The 18407-nt window shown below is 55.8% G+C and overlaps 1 protein-coding gene across 3 annotated transcripts; it reads right to left on the bottom strand.

Annotated features, from left to right (window-relative positions):
- TYRO3 (TYRO3 protein tyrosine kinase) lies at positions 1-16476 on the bottom strand. Of its 3 annotated transcripts, none has more exons than XM_072738323.1 (19): positions 16147-16476; positions 14189-14372; positions 13859-13959; positions 12916-13086; positions 11334-11420; positions 10405-10520; positions 9157-9334; positions 8333-8478; positions 7621-7765; positions 7106-7235; positions 6922-7022; positions 6555-6650; positions 6150-6230; positions 5632-5724; positions 5087-5208; positions 4574-4683; positions 4229-4388; positions 3868-4004; positions 1-1478 (listed from the first exon to the last, which is right to left on the bottom strand). In XM_072738323.1, exons 1-19 carry the CDS (start codon positions 16292-16294, stop codon positions 1088-1090), a joined length of 2697 nt encoding a protein of 898 aa, XP_072594424.1. In that variant the 5' UTR covers positions 16295-16476; the 3' UTR covers positions 1-1087. The 3 variants fall into 3 exon arrangements, with proteins under 3 accessions (XP_072594424.1, XP_072594425.1, XP_072594426.1); XM_072738324.1 differs by lacking the exon at positions 16147-16476 and adding an exon at positions 15689-15781; XM_072738325.1 differs by lacking the exon at positions 12916-13086 and having other exon boundaries at positions 16147-16421.
- Positions 16477-18407: the final 1931 nt, after the last annotated feature.

Raw genomic sequence — 18407 nt, 5'->3', positions numbered from 1 at the left:
TTTGGTCTTTAGTTCTCAATTTTATTTCTGTTTTTAAACAGCTTCTAACAGCTTGGAAATATCCCTAACAGCAGGGGCCTGCCCCATGCAATCCCGGGGGGCTCCCCTAGCCAGGGCTGGGGTCTGGACTCCAGGAACTCCCCCTCATCCACGCCAGCCATCAGGCCTATTTTCTCTCTGTCTCTGGAGACTTGGGACAGAAGAGGGTCTCCAGTGAGAGGGAAAATTGGGACTAAGCTGCGTGGAAAGATTGAGCTCAGACACAGCTGCCTTTGTTAGTGTTAGGATATTTTGGGATTTGGTAGCATGCTCAGACAGACTGTGGGAGGGCGTAAAGAGGGGCTCCTGGACTCCTCTCTGGCCTCACGTGTTCCTGGGCAGGGCCTACAGTACCCCTTCCTCTTGCCAGGCTGGGTGCACTGCCTTTAGAGGTTGGGCAAATGGTAGCCTGCAGAAATTCAGCATGCCTTGCTGTGACCTGGTCAGCTACACTTGACTCCTGGCCTAGGCGCGGTGGGCCTTCAGGAAGCGGACAACCGTTCAGACCAGACAGTGCCCCACTGCCTTATACCACAGCACTTGGGACCTTACTGTATCAACCCCTTACCAACCCTCACCAAAAGGGGAATAATACAAGGGCATCTCTTTGTGAGGAGGAGCAAACCTGGGCACTTAAACCCCAAGCATGGGCAGGGTTAGGCCCCCCAGTCAGAGACACCTCAATGCATGCACTAAAGCAGCAGGGGCAGCTCAGCCAGAGAGTAGGGGCCCACAGGGCTGGTTCTACCCTCCCCCAACTCCTCTCCACACCCATGGTAACCATGGAAACATAACCACCCCCTCCAGCCAGCTGCCTGGGTTTAAACAACCAGGCCTGGCCCACCTCCACCCAGCCCAAGCCTGAACTGATGCCAGGCAGGCCAGAGTGGCCACAGGAAGAACTGGGATTGGGCCATTTGGTCAGTCCAGGCTTCCAGTGCAGCTTGGGAGGACTACCACAGGAGCCTCCACACCGTGCTGCCTGGGCTGGGGTCAGACAGGGCTTTGTCAGCCAGCAGCATGGCCCCAGACGCCCTCTGCCCGTGGGCTAACAGCTACTGTGGGGCAGTAGCCCTTGCTGCAGCAGCAGCAGCCTCTGGGCCTCACCAACAGGGCTTTCTGGCTGCTGCTCCTCCTGCCTGGGCCGCTCCGCTAGCCCCCCAGGGCTGAGGATGTACCGATAGTCACTGGGGGTGGCCCCCACTGCCCCCCCACCATTGCCATCCCCAGCCCTGCTGCTGGCCTGGTCCCCGCCAGGCAACTCCAGGTGGCCTCCCTCGGCAAGCTCCTCAGCTCTCTCCAGGTTGATGTACAAGGGGTCCTGGCTGGTGGACAGCACAGACAGGTGGCCCAGGATGCTCTCCAGCTCCATCCGTAGGCATGTAAAACTCGGGCGCTGCTTGGGGTCGGCACTCCAGCACTGGTACATGAGCTCATACCTGGGCAGAGAGAAAGGTGAGGGGAGGTCTCAGTGAAGAGCCAGAAGGGGAAGCTGAGGATTTTGAAAGAACCAGGATTCTGGGACGCCTGGGTGGCTCAGCAGTTGAGTGTCTGCCTTCAGCTCGGGGTGCGATCCCAGGATCTGGGATCGAGTCCCACACTGGGCTCCTTGCGGGAAGCCTACTTCTCCCTCTGCCTGTGTCTCTGCCTCTCTCTCTCTCTCTCTGTCACTCATTAATAAATAAAAAAATCTAAGAACCAGGATTTTGAACACTTTTCTTTAACACACCCATATATAGGACTTACTACGTATCAGGCACTCTTCTAAGTGTTTTACGTATATTTATTTCTCACAGCAACCCTATGAAAGAAATGATGCCTATTTTATCGATGTGGAAACTGAGGCCCAGAGAGGTTAAGAACCTTGACTAAGGTCACCAAGGTAGAAAGTGATGGTGGAGCTGGCTCTCCAGAGTCCTTCCTGGGCTGTGTTGGGTACTAGGAGTGTTTTTGTCTTGAGGAACACAGCAGGAGTCAGTGTTATTTAAATAGAAGCATTTGAACAGCTGCCCTTTGTCCTAAATCCTCACCCACTCAGGCCTGACTTAAATCTTCATTGTTCACAGACACCTTTGAATCAAGAAAAGCTTCCAGCCCTCTCCCCCCAGGAAGGAACACCTTTTATATGCACTTTCAGGAGCCTTACAGATTCCCTGAGGTCTTATCCCAGTTCCCTGGGAATGCCTCAGGTTTCTCAGACTTAAGGAAAAAAAAAAAACTAATGTAAAGGGGTTGAAACCAGATGCAATCAGAGCAAATGCCTGACTCTAATGTGCCCACAACAGAAGACCCAAACACTCTCCCACACACTAGCCCCTTCTGACAGGAGCCCCTAGTGATGGGAGGAATGGTGCCAGACATCGAAGTCCGAGGCCATGGATATGTGGCCAGGCTGGGATACATTGTCAAGGCTGTGCTAGGAGCCAACTGGCGCCTGTCCACCAAGCGGCCTGGTAGGAGGCCAGCGCCCACCCTATTGACAACACTAGCTCTGGCCTGGGAGGAAACTAAGCCGGGGCCTGGTCCCACTGCCCAGCAGAGCCTCTGCAGCTCCAGATGCCCAGGCAGGCTACAGTGATAGGGTGGCCTGAGCTCTTGCCCCTGCCATGCCCTGAGCTGTGCTGCATGAGTAGGAGGGGTAGGGCCTGGCTCTGGCACTCAGATTTCCCTCTCACCCACAGTCCAGGTTCAGGGCCCTTCAAACCCACTGCCCTAGAGAAAGAGGACCCCACCATGCAGGCCGGGCCTTCCTCTGTCTGTCCACGTTCTTGGACCTCTGGTGGTTCAACCCCACAGCAAGAAGTAGGGAATAGATTCCTTCCCTCCTTCCCTGGATCACTGTGGACTCCTTTCCCCTGGTACTAGTGAAGAGGTCCTCCAGGGCCCCAGGGAAACTCTGGCTTGCACAGGGTGGGAGACCACACTAGAAGAGATAAATTACATTTGGCGGCGGCATCCAGAGGCACATCTTATAAAATCACAGGGCTCTAGGTTCACATCCCAACTCATCTACTTAATAGTTGTGTGACCTTAGCCATGTTACTTAACCTCTTTAATCTCAGTTCCTCATCTACAAAATGGCGATAATGATAGTCTTTTCCTTACAGGGTTTGAGAGGGATTACCTGAAAGAAAGCCTGTAAAGTACCCAGCTAATGCTAGTAACACAGTCTTCCAGTCTTCCAGTCACGAGGGGTTCACTGACACTCCCCTGTGCAGGGGGGATATCCACCCTACCCCACTCCCAAAGGCTCCAGGCATGCAGAAAGGAAAGAAAGCAGTTCCCCCTCCCGGGGATGTTAGATCTTCCCACTCCCTCAAGAGGAAGCCACCATCTACCTGCAGCGACGCCCCCTCCCTGTCTAGGGAGGAATGCGATGGAGCAGCAGTTTTTGTTTTTGTTTTTTTTGCCCGGGTGCAGCCCTCTCTGAGGGGGAGGGAGGATCTAGGCCTAGGAGGTTTTCTTAGACTAGCTGGAGACTGAGAAGGAGCAGGGGTGGGGAGGAGGCACCATTGCTCAACCTGTACCTTCTGCCCTCAGGGTTCCCGGTTCTCCCTGGAAGCTGGAGAAAATGGAGCGTAAGAAAAGGTGGAACAAGAAATACTGGATGAGAAAGTGGTAGAGAAAGCAAACAGGGAGGTGGCAAGATGGAGAGGCAGTTTGGGGTGGAGGCTGGCCTTCCCTCTAAACACAAGGACATTTCCACCAAGAAACACAAGGTCCAGTTGAGGTTCTAAGCTCCCACTGGACCAGCAGCTGTGGTGGCAGCCAGTACCCGAAGCCCCAGATTCCTCTCTCCTCCCCGGATCCCCTTCCCTGGGCACTCACACATCTTCTATACACTCTGGAGGCTGTTTCAGGCGGTTCCCGCCGATGAGGTAGTTGTAAATCTCAGCGTTCTCAATGCCAGCATATGGCGTCTGCCCACGAGTCATGATCTCCCACATGGTCACCCCGAAGGCCCACTGGAACAGAGGCAAGGTGGAAGGGGAGACGTCATTAGGTTTTCCTGAGCTGGCCAGAACCCTAACACAAGCACCAGGCACATCTTAGGGCTCAGAGGTCTCATGAGGGGGCAGCCAAAAACCAAAGAAGAGACCTGGCAAGATCCCTGAGGATCCTAAAGGGCCTCCCATGCATTAGGCCACGCTTGCATTCCCACCAAGCCTCCCTGTGCCACCCTGCTCACCACGTCACTGTGCACGGTATACAGGTTGTCAGCCAGGCTCTCCAGGGCTAGCCACTTGACAGGCAACTTGGAGGCACAGCCCTGGCGGTAGTAGTCCCCACTATAGATCTTCCGGGAGAGCCCAAAGTCAGCTACACACACTGTCATGTCTTCTGCCAGCCTGTGAGGGGTGGTGAGGGATGGAGTCAGCCTTCCCCCATGCTGGCAGCCTTACGAAGACCAAGGCGTCTTTGCTCCCCAGCTGTCCCCACGCATAGCACATGCTATCCCTGATGAGAGCTGACCATTAGCTAGTCCGACTGTTACCACCTGCTCCGTCCCACCCAAGTCCTCCAGAATTCATACATGCAATTCCGAGCAGCCAGGTCTCGGTGGATAAAGTTCCGGGAGCTCAGGTACTCCATGCCACAGGCAATGTCCACCATGAACCGGACCAGGGTCTGCAGGGGCAGGTCCTGGGGGGCAGACAGGGCAAGCTCAGGCTGGATCTGCCCACCCAGGCAGGGCCGGATGGATGGGGTTCCCTGGCCAGAAAGCCTGAAGACTGTGCTTGGAATTACTGAAAGGAGGGGCACAAAGGGGCTTCCCAAGGTTAAGAGGCTTTGGCAGATCTGAGAGAGTGTTAAGACACTCCTAGTGTGGGGATCCAAAGGTCTCTTCTTCCAGAATGGGCCCTTGCCCACACTAAAATTCCCAGCAGGGCTTTGGGAGGGTGAAGGAAGCCTTCTGACATAAAAAAGGGTCAAACCCAGCCTGCCTCTTCTTAACCAGCTTAATGATCCCTGCCCACCAAGCCAACCTCTCTCCCAGGGTCTCTGTCCCTTTCCAACTCCTGGCCATTACACCCCAGGCACTCACAAAGGGGTTCTCTCCAATCCGGGAGGCAAGGAGGAAGGCATGCAGGTCTCCATGCTTCATGAAGGGCAAGATGACCATGGGGATGGGGAGGCGGCCTTTGGCCCTGCTACGGAGGCTCACCCCTGGGAACAAGGGAGAGTCAGGAGCAAGGTACATAACAGTCAAGAGACTGCTTGGGTGTCTGCACCAGTCCCCAACCTGCTAGGTCCTAACTCTAGCCCTGGCTCTGCTACCTCTTTTCCTGGAAGTTCACAATGGGCTGGTGATACTTAAGATTTGGCTGCCCCCAGATCTCTGTAGCATCTATTTGTCCCCTCCTCTGCTCACACGAGCAGTCTTCAAGTATAGACTCTTGGTACAGAGCCTGCACACTATGCACCTTACCTGGAGTCAGACCAGATTTCAGCCAGGACCCTCCTTGCTCTGTGGCTCTCTGCTTACTCTCCAGTTAAGTCCAAACTTCTCTCCTACAGGCTCCCCTCCCACCTTGGGGGAGCACAATTTCAGCCCTATTGTCTATCTCCCTCCTCTAGGAAGGGGCTCACCAACAAGCTTGGCCACATGTGGGTGGTCAAATTCCTTCATGCAAGCTGCTTCCCTGAGAAACTCTTCAATGTCGCTTGAAGCAATGATGTCAGCTGGAAGAAAAGGAGGGAGGGAGGGAATAAGGGAGATGTGCCCCCAATTCTAACTCAAGACTCCAAGGCCTTGTCCTTCCTGGACTGTCAGGAAACACTCTGGCCACAGGAGAAACTCCCATGGAGTGGGACTATCCAACAATTTCTCCACTTGCTAATGGTCTTCCCTTTGGTTTGGAAAGACCAGCGTCTCCAGCAACCAAAGCTTTAACCACCCGGAGTGAGCCCCAATCACTGCTGATGGCTGGAAGCAAAGGCTAGGGTGCAAACGTGTGTGGGCTTATGCTTTTGACTTATTCACATGGCACATGTGGCATCCTAGTTAGTGCTAATTCTTCTTGGAAAGTCTAGGGTCCCAGGAGAGCCTGCTTCCAGATCAGTCACCCCTTCCACTCCTCACCCCATGTCTACTATTTTCCACTCACCTTTCAGCATCTTGACGGCCACTTTCACAAAGGAGCCATCCTCCTGCTTCAGCTGGGCCTCCCGCACTGAACCAAACTCTCCTAGGAACCGATTAAAATGATGGTGAGGCCCTTTACCCTACCGCCCCCACCCCCTTTTCTCCAAGATGACCCTCCACGGGGACCTAAATCACTACACTCTGGGGCCACTGCAGGAGGCTCCCTTATCTGCAGCCAAAGGAAATACAGTGGGAGTGCTCTCCAGCCTTCCTCCTCCCCAGCCATCATTCCCCTCAAACATCCCACATCCAGGAGTCTACAAGCATTTCCTGTCTATAGGAGCTTCCCCAAACCCACACCCCCAAAGTGACAGGAGCAATCAAAGACAAACTCCACTCCTGCCAATCCCCATGCAGCCCCACACACCTTTGCCCAACATCCGGCCCAGGGTGAACTGCTGCTCGGGGATGAGCACATCCTCCAATTTGTCCTTGAGTTCATCGCTGATGCCCAAGCTGTCCACTGTGGTGAGAAGAGTGTTGAGAAAGAAGAGGGGCCTCTCTGTCTACTGACTCGCACCCCAGGTTTCACCCTCAGGGCAGACATGAGCTTAGTTTGGCTCTCCCACAGCTAGGATGGCAACCTCCACAATGATAGGTCTGTGCCTTTTCTACTACTGTGTGCTCAGGACTCATCAATATTTGGACACACTGGTCAAATTATTGAGCTAGCAAAAAGAATACAGACAGGGGTATGAAGACAGTCCATTTTTCCTACAATTCCTCACACTCACATGTGGCCTCGATGCGCTCAGGCCTCTCCCGATTGAAGGACCGGGCTGCCCGGAAGTGAACGGCTGGCTCCCCCCGGGCCATGACACTGTCAAAGGCTTGCCTAAGGGGAAACCCAGGACTTGGAGTCAGCTCCAACATGTTCAGTCACCACTTGCCTCTCCCTCCATGTCCTTACCCCCTTACCCGAACCGTGTCTCCTTCCGCCTCTTTCGAAGCAGGATGAGGGCCAAGGCAGCGGCTGTCACCAGGGCTGTCAGGACACCCAGGACTACAGGCACCCAGGATGTGCGGCTGTGGGGAGGGCCCTGCTGGCCTATGGGAGACAGGGGCAGTGGCATGAGCTAGGCTGACATCAAGGAGTCCCTTTAGAACTTTCCAATGGCAGCCATCTGGCCTGGTCAAGAGGTTCTTCAAGTCAATAAAGGTCCCGAGTGGAAAGAAGCTCCAAAGGAAGTTCCAAGAGTTCCTACCCTGTCAGAGACAGTCCCTAGCTGTTGGAACCTACAACTTGACCAGAGATTTCAATGCTGGTTCTGGGGCAGGGGGTGGAGAATTCCATATAGTTCAAATACCAACCCTGGCTTCAACTGCTGAGTCTTTGGGTCTATTAGGAGCAAAGGTGCTGCCAAGCTCCTTTCATCAATCTAGATTGTCCTTGAAAGCCTTGATACCCTGTTCCCTTCCCCTACAGGCCTCACCTGCATGGTCATGAGAAGAGACCACCAGTGGCTGACTCCAGGGCCCACAGCCAACTGCATTGGAGATGCATACACGCACAGTCAGGTCCTTCTGAGGATCCCAGCCTGTCAAGTTGGCCCTGGTCCCATCCACCGTCAGCTCACCCTGCAGCCAGGAAAAGCCCCCATCCCACATTTGAGACTGAGGAAAAGGCCTCCAAGTAGGACCTGAATGCAGCAAAAGGTCTAACTAGGAGGCAAGGGACACTGTGGGTTCAGGAACCTCAAGATCACAACCTGCTGGGAGTCATCACATTCCTGTTCCAGCCTGCAGAGGCCTCCCCGGAACACAAACAGAGCTCAGTGCAGCGAGTGGAGGGGGGATGGGAGGAAACTAGGCTGGGAATAAGACAGCCTTATCGGTGCCCTCCCTCCCCCAGTTTGGGCCCTCCTCCAGTTTGTGCAGGAATGTGCTTCCTGCTTTACAAACAAAGTGGCCATCAGATGCAAACCAAACAGGAGACACAACCCAATAAGGAGGGAAGCCTGCAGGGGAAGATGGGAAAAGTGGACTCCCTGGGGTGGTGGGAGGCCCAGCCCACCAAGGACAGCCTTTCTGAAGCTCTAAAGATCTTAGAAAAAAAAAAAAAAAAAAGGTCTTAGAGTCAGGAGAGCTGACTCTAGTACACCTGGAGGGTACAGACTTATCTCCCCTTATGTGGGTGCCCCTTACCTGGGTTCCGTTGTCTTGAACCCAGGACAGTTTGTAGGGTCCCAGGGGGCCTTCCAAAGGTCCCTCGGGGATCACTTCTTCCCACTCCAGGATGAGGCCTGAGTCTGTGCGGATGGCATGGAGGTTCTGGGGAGCGATGGCTGGGGCTGTACCCGAAGACAGAAGGCCACTAAGAGCCCTGCCCTTCCCACTCTCACTATCCCATGCTAGCCTTTGAAACCAGCTCCCAAAACCTACACAGCTCAGAGAGCTACAGGTATGGGTTAGAGCCTGCCAGTGAGTTCTGACTGCTCTCACCTATAGTCCTCTGGAGGAGGGTGAGCAATGGTAGGACCCATAGCACCCTGCTAGGGCTGCTCTCGGTTACTGCCTCAGCAGCATCCTTCACCACTTCCCCCTCATTAGCCCCACTAGCATTTTTGCAATTGCTAAGAGAACTCCAAGTTCCTGCCACAGGATCTTTGCACTTGTTGTGCCCTCTTCTGCAGTGATCTCCCCTCCACCCAATGTGGCCCATTCCTTCATTCAGACCTCAATCTCTTTATGGGGGTATGCCTGGACCACCCTGGGGGCACTCTTCAACACCAAATTATCTAATCTTTTCTAATTTGCATACCTACTCCACCCTCTAGAACTAAAGCTGCCTCAGAAGTGGCTGGATTCATCTAGTTCATAGGTATGCAGCAGAAACTGTTTGCTGAATGAGGCAGGAACCTCCCTTTCCAGTAGCCTCTCTCTCAAGCAACTTCATTCAGAACTGGAGCCAACATGGCCTCTTCCCTACTCAGGCCCCGCCCAGCCACTCTGCTCTGTAAGCCCCTTACCTAGACCCTTTGTCCGAAAGGGTACCCAGTCAGCATATGGAGAAGGCCCCAAGGCGTTGGCACAGCGCACCCTGAGGCTGTAATTGGTGGCAGGTGCCAGGTCCCGGAGCAGGCAGGTAAAAGGTGGCACGGGGACCACAACAGCCAGGACCTCCCAGCCTCCTGGTGCTTGTGTCACCTACAGAAGGGCAGTAAAGTAATGATGGAGAGGAGGGAGAAGGAAGATAGGACAGGCATGGGCAGGAGCAGGGGGCCAAGAAGGGGGGGGTGGATCTTGACTTAATGCCTCCTCTAAGCCTATCAGCAAGAACTTGCAACCCACTCCCTCCCACTGGCCTCCACTCCAATAACACACCAGCTTCCACACCTCCATGCCATTGCAAATGCTGTTCCCTTGCTTGGAATCACCAGTTCTTCCTAGCAAAGTCCAGCTCATCTTTTAAGACTCAGTGTAAATACCACTTCTTCTGTCAGAGATTTTCCCAACTACTCCAGAAAACTCATACCTTTTTGTGCTTGGTAGAATAGTTACCATTTACTGTAACTACACACCAGTGCAAAGTCTCAGTTTCTCAAGGGGTGGGACGTGTCCTCAGGATCTAGAGGGGCATAGGCATATCCCCTGGTCTCTACGGATTCCTTGCCCAGGGGCAAGGGATACAGCCAAAGGAAGGCCGGAGTGGGGCCCTCTAAATGGTACAGCCCAGAGAAGGGGCCTCTCCTGCCTGGGGGAACTGCCCAGAGCAGTTTCAAAGGTGCTCATTAATACCTTTGAGTAAACAGATGAAAATAAATAAGGCTGCATTGCCTTTTGTTTTTGATATTACCTTACCCAGGTTTTCCCCTCGCTGGGACTTAGAACCCCTTCCAACCCCCTTGTTCTCTTTGGCATGCATGAGTCAGGGGGTGCGGCGCAAGGGTACAAGGGATCAGCTAAATCAAAGGTTCGGGGTTTTGCCGACATGAGAAAAACTCTTCCAGGCATCCCAAATCTGCTCTAGTGATCTGCTTTCCAGCCTGAAGAATGTACGGGTTGAACCAATTTGCCAAGTCACTTGGTTGCCAGAGCACCCTATGATGAGAGGCTGCGGGCTGGGCTGTTCCCGATAAGGGAGCAACACGTGAAGAGAGCTGGTGACCAAGCCCCATGGACAAGCACAGGTAAATGTGATACTGCTGTGAACAAAGTGCCACTGAGGCAGCTACAGAATGAACACGGCCAGGATAGCCTGTCCTTCCTCTCCCTACCTGGACAGTACAGGATTGGAGCAGGGCCCGGCCATCAGCACCTGGCATCCAGGCCACACTAGCGTTGCTGCTGGAGAGCTTTGTCACTGTAATGTTGAAGGGGGCTGCAGGCAGTGCTGTGGACAGGGAGTAAGAGTCAGTGCCCTGGGAGGATAGGAGGATGCAGAACGCATGGGAGTCAAGCCTTGAGTCCCTCCCTAGGGTTCAGGCTTCCCCCCATCCTGACAATGGCCACTCAGCCCTCCCAGGACCACAGTAATATATGAGCCAAGAAACCAGTAGGGGATGGTTGCCCATACCAGGGAGTGTGGGCTTCAGAGAGAGGTCGCCTCTCTCTGAATCAGGGGCTCTGTCTGACTGAGGAATGGGATAAGATAGTGGGTGTGGTGGGGGCACAGAACCTTGGCCTCGGGAGATACAAATGAGAGGCAGTCTCTCCGGCCACAACCCATTCCTCCACACACTGGCTCTCTCCCTCCCCGTGTGCACGCCAGCCCTTTGGATCTCCACTATCATCCTGCCAGGCTGTATTCCCCAGCTCCATTCCCTCCTCAGGGACTGGCAGAAGCAAGGTTGGGCATGAGCCTATGAGCCTTGACCATCTCCTGCTGGCTCCCTCTCCCTCTTGCTCTCGCGCACTCTCTCTCTCTCTCTCTACTCCCTCCCTCTCTCCCTCCCTCCTAAGGACTCTGCTTCGTGATGGGAAATCTGCTGTGACGTCAGGTTTCTATTCTCATCTCAGCCATGGCAGGGTCTCAGGTGCTCTCACTAGGGATGGAGCTCTGCCAATTAACCCTTTATCTCTCGGGTCCCAGCAGGGCTGCGGGAAGCTGGAGCACCCAATGATTTTAACTTCACCCACTGCTGGACAGTGGGCTGAAAGCCCCCCTGCCTCACTCACCCTCCCTCCCCCCTGCCAGTCTTCCTACCTTGAAGGCGAACAGTGGCTGGGCGAGAAGAGGCCAGGCCTTTAAGGTTGTGAGCTTCACAGGAGAACTCGGTGCTCTGGGTCACCCCTGATGCCAGAAAACCTCAGTCAGTGCCCCCCAAGCAGCAACTCCCATTCAGTCTGGGACCCCGGGAAGGGGGGTTATGTAGGCTCTGGCTTTGAAGATCCTAGAAGTCTCTCCAGCCAGAGGAAGGGGCTAGACAGTGGGTATGTTGGAACGAACGGAGACTTTGGAATCTAATGAGCCTGGCTATAAACCCCAGTGCTGGCGCTCTGCCCTCTCGTCTCCCAGACTGGGAGCATTGGGAGAAGTGAATGATATAACACACATAGAGTGCATGACACACAGTGAGCACTTGAGAAATGCTGTGCTACTCCCCCTGCCTCAATTCCACCTCCCACAGATAGCACAAAGCTGCCTCCCTCCGCTGTTCACTCCTCTATTGTACATTCCCGAGCCCTTCTCTGTTTGCTCTACGCTGCATCATTGTTGTATTTGCAGATTCTCTGCCTTGCAGTAGTTCTCAGCTCCTTAAGCATGTGTCTTGTCTCCCCAATTATACTAATTCCTTGGGGGCTGGACTGACGGCTTCTATTTTTTTTTGTTTCCCTCGTTCCCCCGTGGTGCCTAGCACAGTGTGGTGTGTGGAGTAGGAGGTCAGTGAGTGCTTATTATCAGGCTGGCTGCCGGAGGGTCTCAACCACGCACATCTGGAGAGAACTGAACCGAACCTTCCCTCTAATCAGCTCCAACCCAGCACTTCCTGAACAGGCCGGGCAGCCCATCTCTTTTCAAGATTTATATTGTTGGGGAACTTGGCACGTCAGAACTTATCCCTCCCCCCTTCCAGTACGTGAGACCAAGCTTCAGTCTCCCAACTTTTTTGGTCAGGTCAAACCTCGACCAGGAACATTAGCTTTATTTCACAGATAAGTGAGCCTCACAAGCCTCAGTATGTGCCTAAGGATCTTGGAGTCCAGGTGGGTGTGCAGGCGTTGCTGCTTTGGGTCTAACTGTGCGGAGGTATGGATAAATATAGTCATTTGAGAAAATGTCTAGAAATTTCTGGAAAGGCCCATTAGGAGAGGAGGTTCTTGTTTCTTTGTGCTGCACACCACCGCCCTCCCCGCTTTCTTTCTCCCTGCCATTCCCCACTCTGCAGCCCTAGACTCTTGTCTTCTAGGCAAGTCTGCCAGACACTCCTCCTAGCTCTGCGTGGGCTGGTTCCTGGCTCCTTCCCTTGGGAGGGGTGGGGGAAATGGGTGCCCCTGGTTTCACACGACTCATCTCCCAGGGCCAGCTGTGCACGAGGCCTGGACTACTGTGAAGGATGGAAGGAGGCTCTGGAGGCCTCAAGCACACCCAGCAGGATCACTATGAATCAGTCCACCTGGACAGCCTGGTACACCTGACTAATGAGCTTAGTAATGGTGCAGCTCACCTAGCCAGGCACCGGGGTGTGCTCTGGTCACCACCAATAGCATCCTTGGGCAATGTGCATAGATTTGCACTCTGCCAGCCTCACCACCCCTACTCAAAGCCCCCTCCTGAGGCTCCTCACCTGTTACATTTAAAACAGAAGGAGAGGGAGCGGGTCCCCCAACCTTTGTGCCTCCTCTCCACCACACAATGGTAACAGGTTCAGGGGGACCCACGGCCTCACAAGACAGTTGGAAAGGGGCATTGGGTGGCACTGCCAGATCTTTTGGCTCCACAGTGAAAAATGGCACACCTGGGGAGAAAGGGAGGTGGGGAATGAGCCTTGCCACCTCTGTTTCCAACTACCCAAACCACAAGTTTGCTACCATTTGCAGCCCTCCGTGCAGAGGTCCTAAAGCCCTTATGATTGAGTCAACTGCAGAACAGGCATCTAGCTTGAGGGGGAAGCTTCTCTTCTTTGGGTACCTTAGAAATATCCTTTATGCTGTCCCCTTGGGCATAGTAGATTCTCTCTTCCCAGACTTGCTCTGACAGCCCTTCTCAGAGCAGGGGAGGAGGGAGACGATGGGGAGCTGGGGGGAGGGTCACAAAGGGAGGGGGAGTGGGCGGAAGCTTTAGCAGAGTTCTGCTGGCAAGCCCCAGATCCTCGTTCAGGGCCCTTTGTTACTTTCTTAGTCACTTTGTTTTCCTGGGCTGAACAGCTCTGAGCTCCCGCAGCTGTGGATCCTTCCTCCCCTCCCCCCCCCCCCCCCCTCCTGGCCTGGCCACTTGGCAGGACTGGGTCCAGCCCCAGATGGGTGCTTGAGGTTTGCTGCTCAAACAACTGGAATGGACTGCACCATGGGTTCTGGGTTCTTATTGTCCCCTTGGCTGTGAAATACCCAGACTCCAATGAGTAAGGTCTCCCATTGTCTGGGGTAGGCCTGGAGCCTGGTGCAATCAGGGCCCAGAGGGCAATGGGGCAGCCCAGCTTCCACTGAGCTTTTTCTTCTGCAGAGGTGTGGTCACTAGCAGACAGCACCTGCTCCAGGCCAACATGCCCACCTGTATCTCTGCTTCCTCACCTTCTACTGTGAGCCATACTGGTTGGGAGGTCTCTGTTTCACCCCCATCCTCCACCTGGCACCAGTACCGGCCTGCATCAGAGCGCTCCACTGACTTCAGGCTGTAGAAACAGGATACCAGGCTCGCCTCCCAGGGTTGGCAGGGGGGGCGCTGTGCTGGGCTGACTCAGTGGGTTCAGCCTACCCCCACTTCTGGAAGTTTCCATAGGTTGCCAAATAAAAAACCCCAGACTTCTGGGCATCCGCATTGCCCCCAGCTCCCGAGCCCCAAGGAGAAAGCACAACGTGCCCCCAGGCTGGCATGCCACACCCTCCCCCCTGGCCCTGCACCTGAGGAAGCCAATCCAGTGCTGCTCACTGACTGGGATGTACACCTGATCCACACTCTGGACCACAGCCCCGTCCTTCACCCACTGTATCTCAGGCTCCTCCATTCCCTCCACACTGCAGTTGAGCTTCACCGGCTGCCCCTGAGACACAGTCAGCTTCACTGGGGCTCCCATGAGCTTCAGGCCTAAGAGGTGGGAAGGAGAAGGTGTCAGCCTGCTTGACAGGGACCCTGCCTCTGGAAATATCCCCCCTCCTCTTCCAGAACCTAGTGTCTGGCTCGCAGAGCTTATTCTCAACTAATGGTCAAGAAAGCAGAGGTTGGACGTGGGAGGGAGAGAAGGTGGCTGGGGCCTTGGCTGGGGGACGAAAAAAGACAAGCTATCCACGCACCATTTCTGCCACTGCCAAGTTTCCCCCAGCTCTATGAAAGTGCCCTCTTCCCCATGCCTCCCGACTGGGTGATGTGAAGTTCAAGCCCAACCATCAAAAGGAAGGCAGGCCAAGCTAAAAAGATGGGGCCCTCTCATCCACCTGGGGCAGGTACTGACTTAAGAATGACTGCTGCACCCATGGAGTGCAACAGGCGGCCAGCTCCCTGCCTCTCTAGGTGTCCGGCCAGACTTCAAGCTGTTGCTGGCACCCCCTTGCACCCCACCCTGGCAAATGAAACGAGGCTGAGGAAGAGAAGGAGGGGGTGCTCCCCTGAAGTGGAGAACATATGGCTGCAGAACCACGTCAGATCAAACACATGGCAGCCTTCCTGGCAGCCACCCGCTCTATTAATACCTGAATGTGTGCAGGGGCGGGTGCTAGGGAGGTAGGAGGTAGAAGAGAGGAGAGGGGCCCTGAACAGAAGCCCAAGACCCCTGAGCTATTGTCACACCAGCAGGAGCCACCTTGCAGAACACTATCCTCTGCATGGACGGACACACACACACACACACACACACACACACCTCCTAGTCTCCTGGCATGTTTTTAAGCAGAGGGGCAGGTGAACTATCCAAATAGTTGAATCCAGTCCTGCTTCTCCCTGCCCTTTGCTGTGTGACTCTAGGCAAATTCCTGGGCTCTCTCTGATCCTGAGATACACACCTTTCAGCTTGTAAATACTTGTCACTCTTTTCCTTCCCTAAGAATCTCATATGGCAGGGAGTAGTCTCAAAACAAGGTGCCAGCTCTGTGGCTGCTGCTTTTAGCCTGTGTCACAGGGCCAGTCACAGGGCACAGAGGGATAACCTCACACCCCATACACACCCAACAGTCCCAGAGGGTTGTAGTGTGAACTTGGAGATGCAGGGTGCTGCGAGGAGCACTCCTACAATGGGCAAATGCCTCAGGGGCCATGTGGGAACACAAGGCTGACCCCCACAAAGACCAGCAACCTCGCTCCAACCCATCCTCTCCAACGTTCTCCGTTTCAGGGAGCTCTGAGCGGGTACAGGAACTAGAGTCTGTCCAGATGTTTTCTGTGACTGGGCACCCTCACAGCCCTCGTACCTAAATGGTGGAGGTATGCCTCTTGGTGCTCAGTCCAGCCCCTGTGGTTTCCGAGCGGGACTTTCATGTGTAGGGCGGGCTGAATGGGGTCCCCAGGACTGCGAGGGGAGAGCAAACAACTAGACACGTCGAGGCGGGAAAATGCAGTCCGGAACAGCCCCCCTGACCACTCAGCCGCGGCCCCACTCCTTTCCCTTCCACCCCGCCAGAAGAGCCCCGGACGCGAGAAAGTTGGGGGTGGGGCCCCTGCCGGAGGACCCGCAGCGGACACGGCGCGGCGCCCCCTCCCCCAGCCCCCAGCCCCCAGCCCCCAGCCTCGGCCTTGCAGCGTGGGTCCCCCCCACCCACGTCTCCGGGCCGCCCAGGCCCGGGGCTCGCTCCGCCTCGGTCCCTGGCGCCCACCCGGCCGCGCCCCTCCGCAGCCCCCCGGGGTCCGCCGCCTGCCGACCAACCCCTACCTGCGGCCGCGGGCTCCGCGAGCAGCACAGCGGCCAGACCCGCCAGCAGCAGCAGCGGCGGCGGCGGCGGCGGCGGCGGCGGCAGCAGCGGCAGCGGCAGCGGCAGCGGCGGGAGCCCCGGCCGCCCCATGCTCCGCCTCAGCGCCATCGGCGGCGACGCCGCACCATGCCGGGCCCGGCCCGCGAGCGACGAGGGAGGAGGGAGGGGGAGGAGGGCGGGAGGAGGAGGAGGGCCGGCGGAGGAGGGCCGCGGGAGGCGGGGGCCGGCCCGGGGCGGTGCTGGGCCCGCGCCTCCGAGACCCGCGCCCGCTGCGAGTCGCGGCGGCGGCCGTCAGCAGCGCGCGGTCCCCGGGGCCGCCGCTGGGCCACCGCGCTCCTTCCCCGGCCGTCGCCGCCGTCGCCGCCGCCGCCGCCGCCGCCGCCGCTGATTCATGTTCTCCGAGCCGCCGCCTCCTCCCCAGCCCGCCCGCAAGCCTGAGCTCGTACCGCCCCCCCGCGGAGCCTCGGGCCGCGCGCTCCGAGCGCCGACCCCGCCGCGGGCCTCCCCCAGCGCCGCGGCACCCCCGGCGGGCTTCCTCCGGGCCGAGGATCGGCCGGGCCGGGCCCGGGGGCGCACCCAGCCACGCCCCTCCATCCCCGAAACACACTCCAGCATCCTTTCAAACCCAGCACCCCAGATCCTGCCGTCCAACCTCGCTAGAGCCTCTACCCACCCCAACTTTTGTCCAGGGTGTGATGCCACAATCCCGTCCCCCGTCTCAGGACAGAAAGCATCTCAATCCCCTAAATTCCCCACCAGTCAGGGCCCCCGAAATCGTGACTCAAGGCTCCCCACACAGGACCTACTAACACCCCTTCCTGCCTCTTTCTTGAGCCTTTCCCCGAAATTTCCCATATTCGTGCTCCATTTCCCACCCAAGATCTCCAGGATCTTGGGGCTTGGTCTCGAGTTTTCCAAGATCTTTTTGCTAATCCTCAGGTTTTATATCTGACATCCCCACTGATAGGCCAAAGCCCCATTGCCCATATCTTTTGGGGCTGTCATTCTTACTAGCTGCTTCTTCTGCTTCTACCCTCCCTGCCCCCATCCCCTAGGACATGGTGTGAAAGTTGGCTGTGTCCTCACAGTATCCAATAAAACATGTAGCTATTATTAGCAGACCACCTTGCACACAGTAGGCATTCCATAAATGAACAGACAGATGCCTGTTAAATTAATGAATAATTGCCTCAGAGCTTAGCCTGCCCCACAACCAGTAATCATGAGGGTGGCGGTGCCCAAAGACATCCTGTCAGGCAGATGCAGAGCTGGTTCCAAACGCAGCCTACCAAGCGCTCTCCCTGGGCCTTTGGGGCTACCTGTCCCCTGGAGCCCACTCCAGAGGGCCCTTCCTAGAAGTCCTGCATAGGGAAGAGGAACAGGCTACTCAGCCCCCTGTTTCCTGAAGCCTCACTGGATCTTTCCAGGGATTCTCCCGAGCAGCAGGGGCCTGCCTCTTCCTCCACTTGGCCCCATCAGTGCTTGCTTATTAATTATACTAATAATAACAACAACAGCAGTGCTGGCGGCACCCTCAGACCCAGCTCCGGGCGCCCTCAGGTGGCAACACAGGGAGAGACTCCAAAAGGACTGTCAGACTTGGAAGGCAGGGACCTGAGGTCTCCGCTTAGCTGGGCGCTCTGCCAGTTTTCTTGGGTACTGTGGGTGGGCTCTAGGACCCTTTTTTTTTTTTTTTTTTTTAGGACCCTTTTTTAAAGGAAAAGATTTGCTCTGTTCCAGAAGCCACAGCTTCTGAGTTTGGGCTGAGTCGGATCGGGGCAGGCAGACAACGGTCTGGGGCTGAAGCCAGGTTGGCCAGGGCAGCGCTACTGCGGCAACATGGCTGCTGCAGCTCTGCACTCCTGGAGGCCCTCTCCCACACCTCTCCTCTCTCCAGGGGACTTCAAGTTTCCAGTGAAAGAAAGCCTCCTATGACTCTAGTCCACGTTGGAAAGACCTCTCCTAGAGGATGTTGAACCCAAAGCCCAAACCCAAACTTCCACTTCCTTTTCTTCCCTCATTTCCTGGACTCTGACAGGGAATCCCAGCCCAAGGACCACCTTTGCCACCAGTCAAGATGGGCTTCTTGGACATGTCATGGATTCCACTGCATTCTGCACTCAGAGCCTACACGAACTTCCTATTTCAGGGCAGGCCGCAGGCACATCACTTTTGCCCTGGGGCATCACACTTTCCTGGAGAGGCCAAGAGCTCGGAGTCT

Source organism: Vulpes vulpes, chromosome 15, assembly GCF_048418805.1.
Source record: "Vulpes vulpes isolate BD-2025 chromosome 15, VulVul3, whole genome shotgun sequence".
Classification (NCBI taxonomy): Eukaryota; Metazoa; Chordata; class Mammalia; order Carnivora; family Canidae; genus Vulpes; species Vulpes vulpes.
Note: the sequence above shows the minus strand (reverse complement) of the source record. Positions and strands in the feature narration are given on the sequence as shown.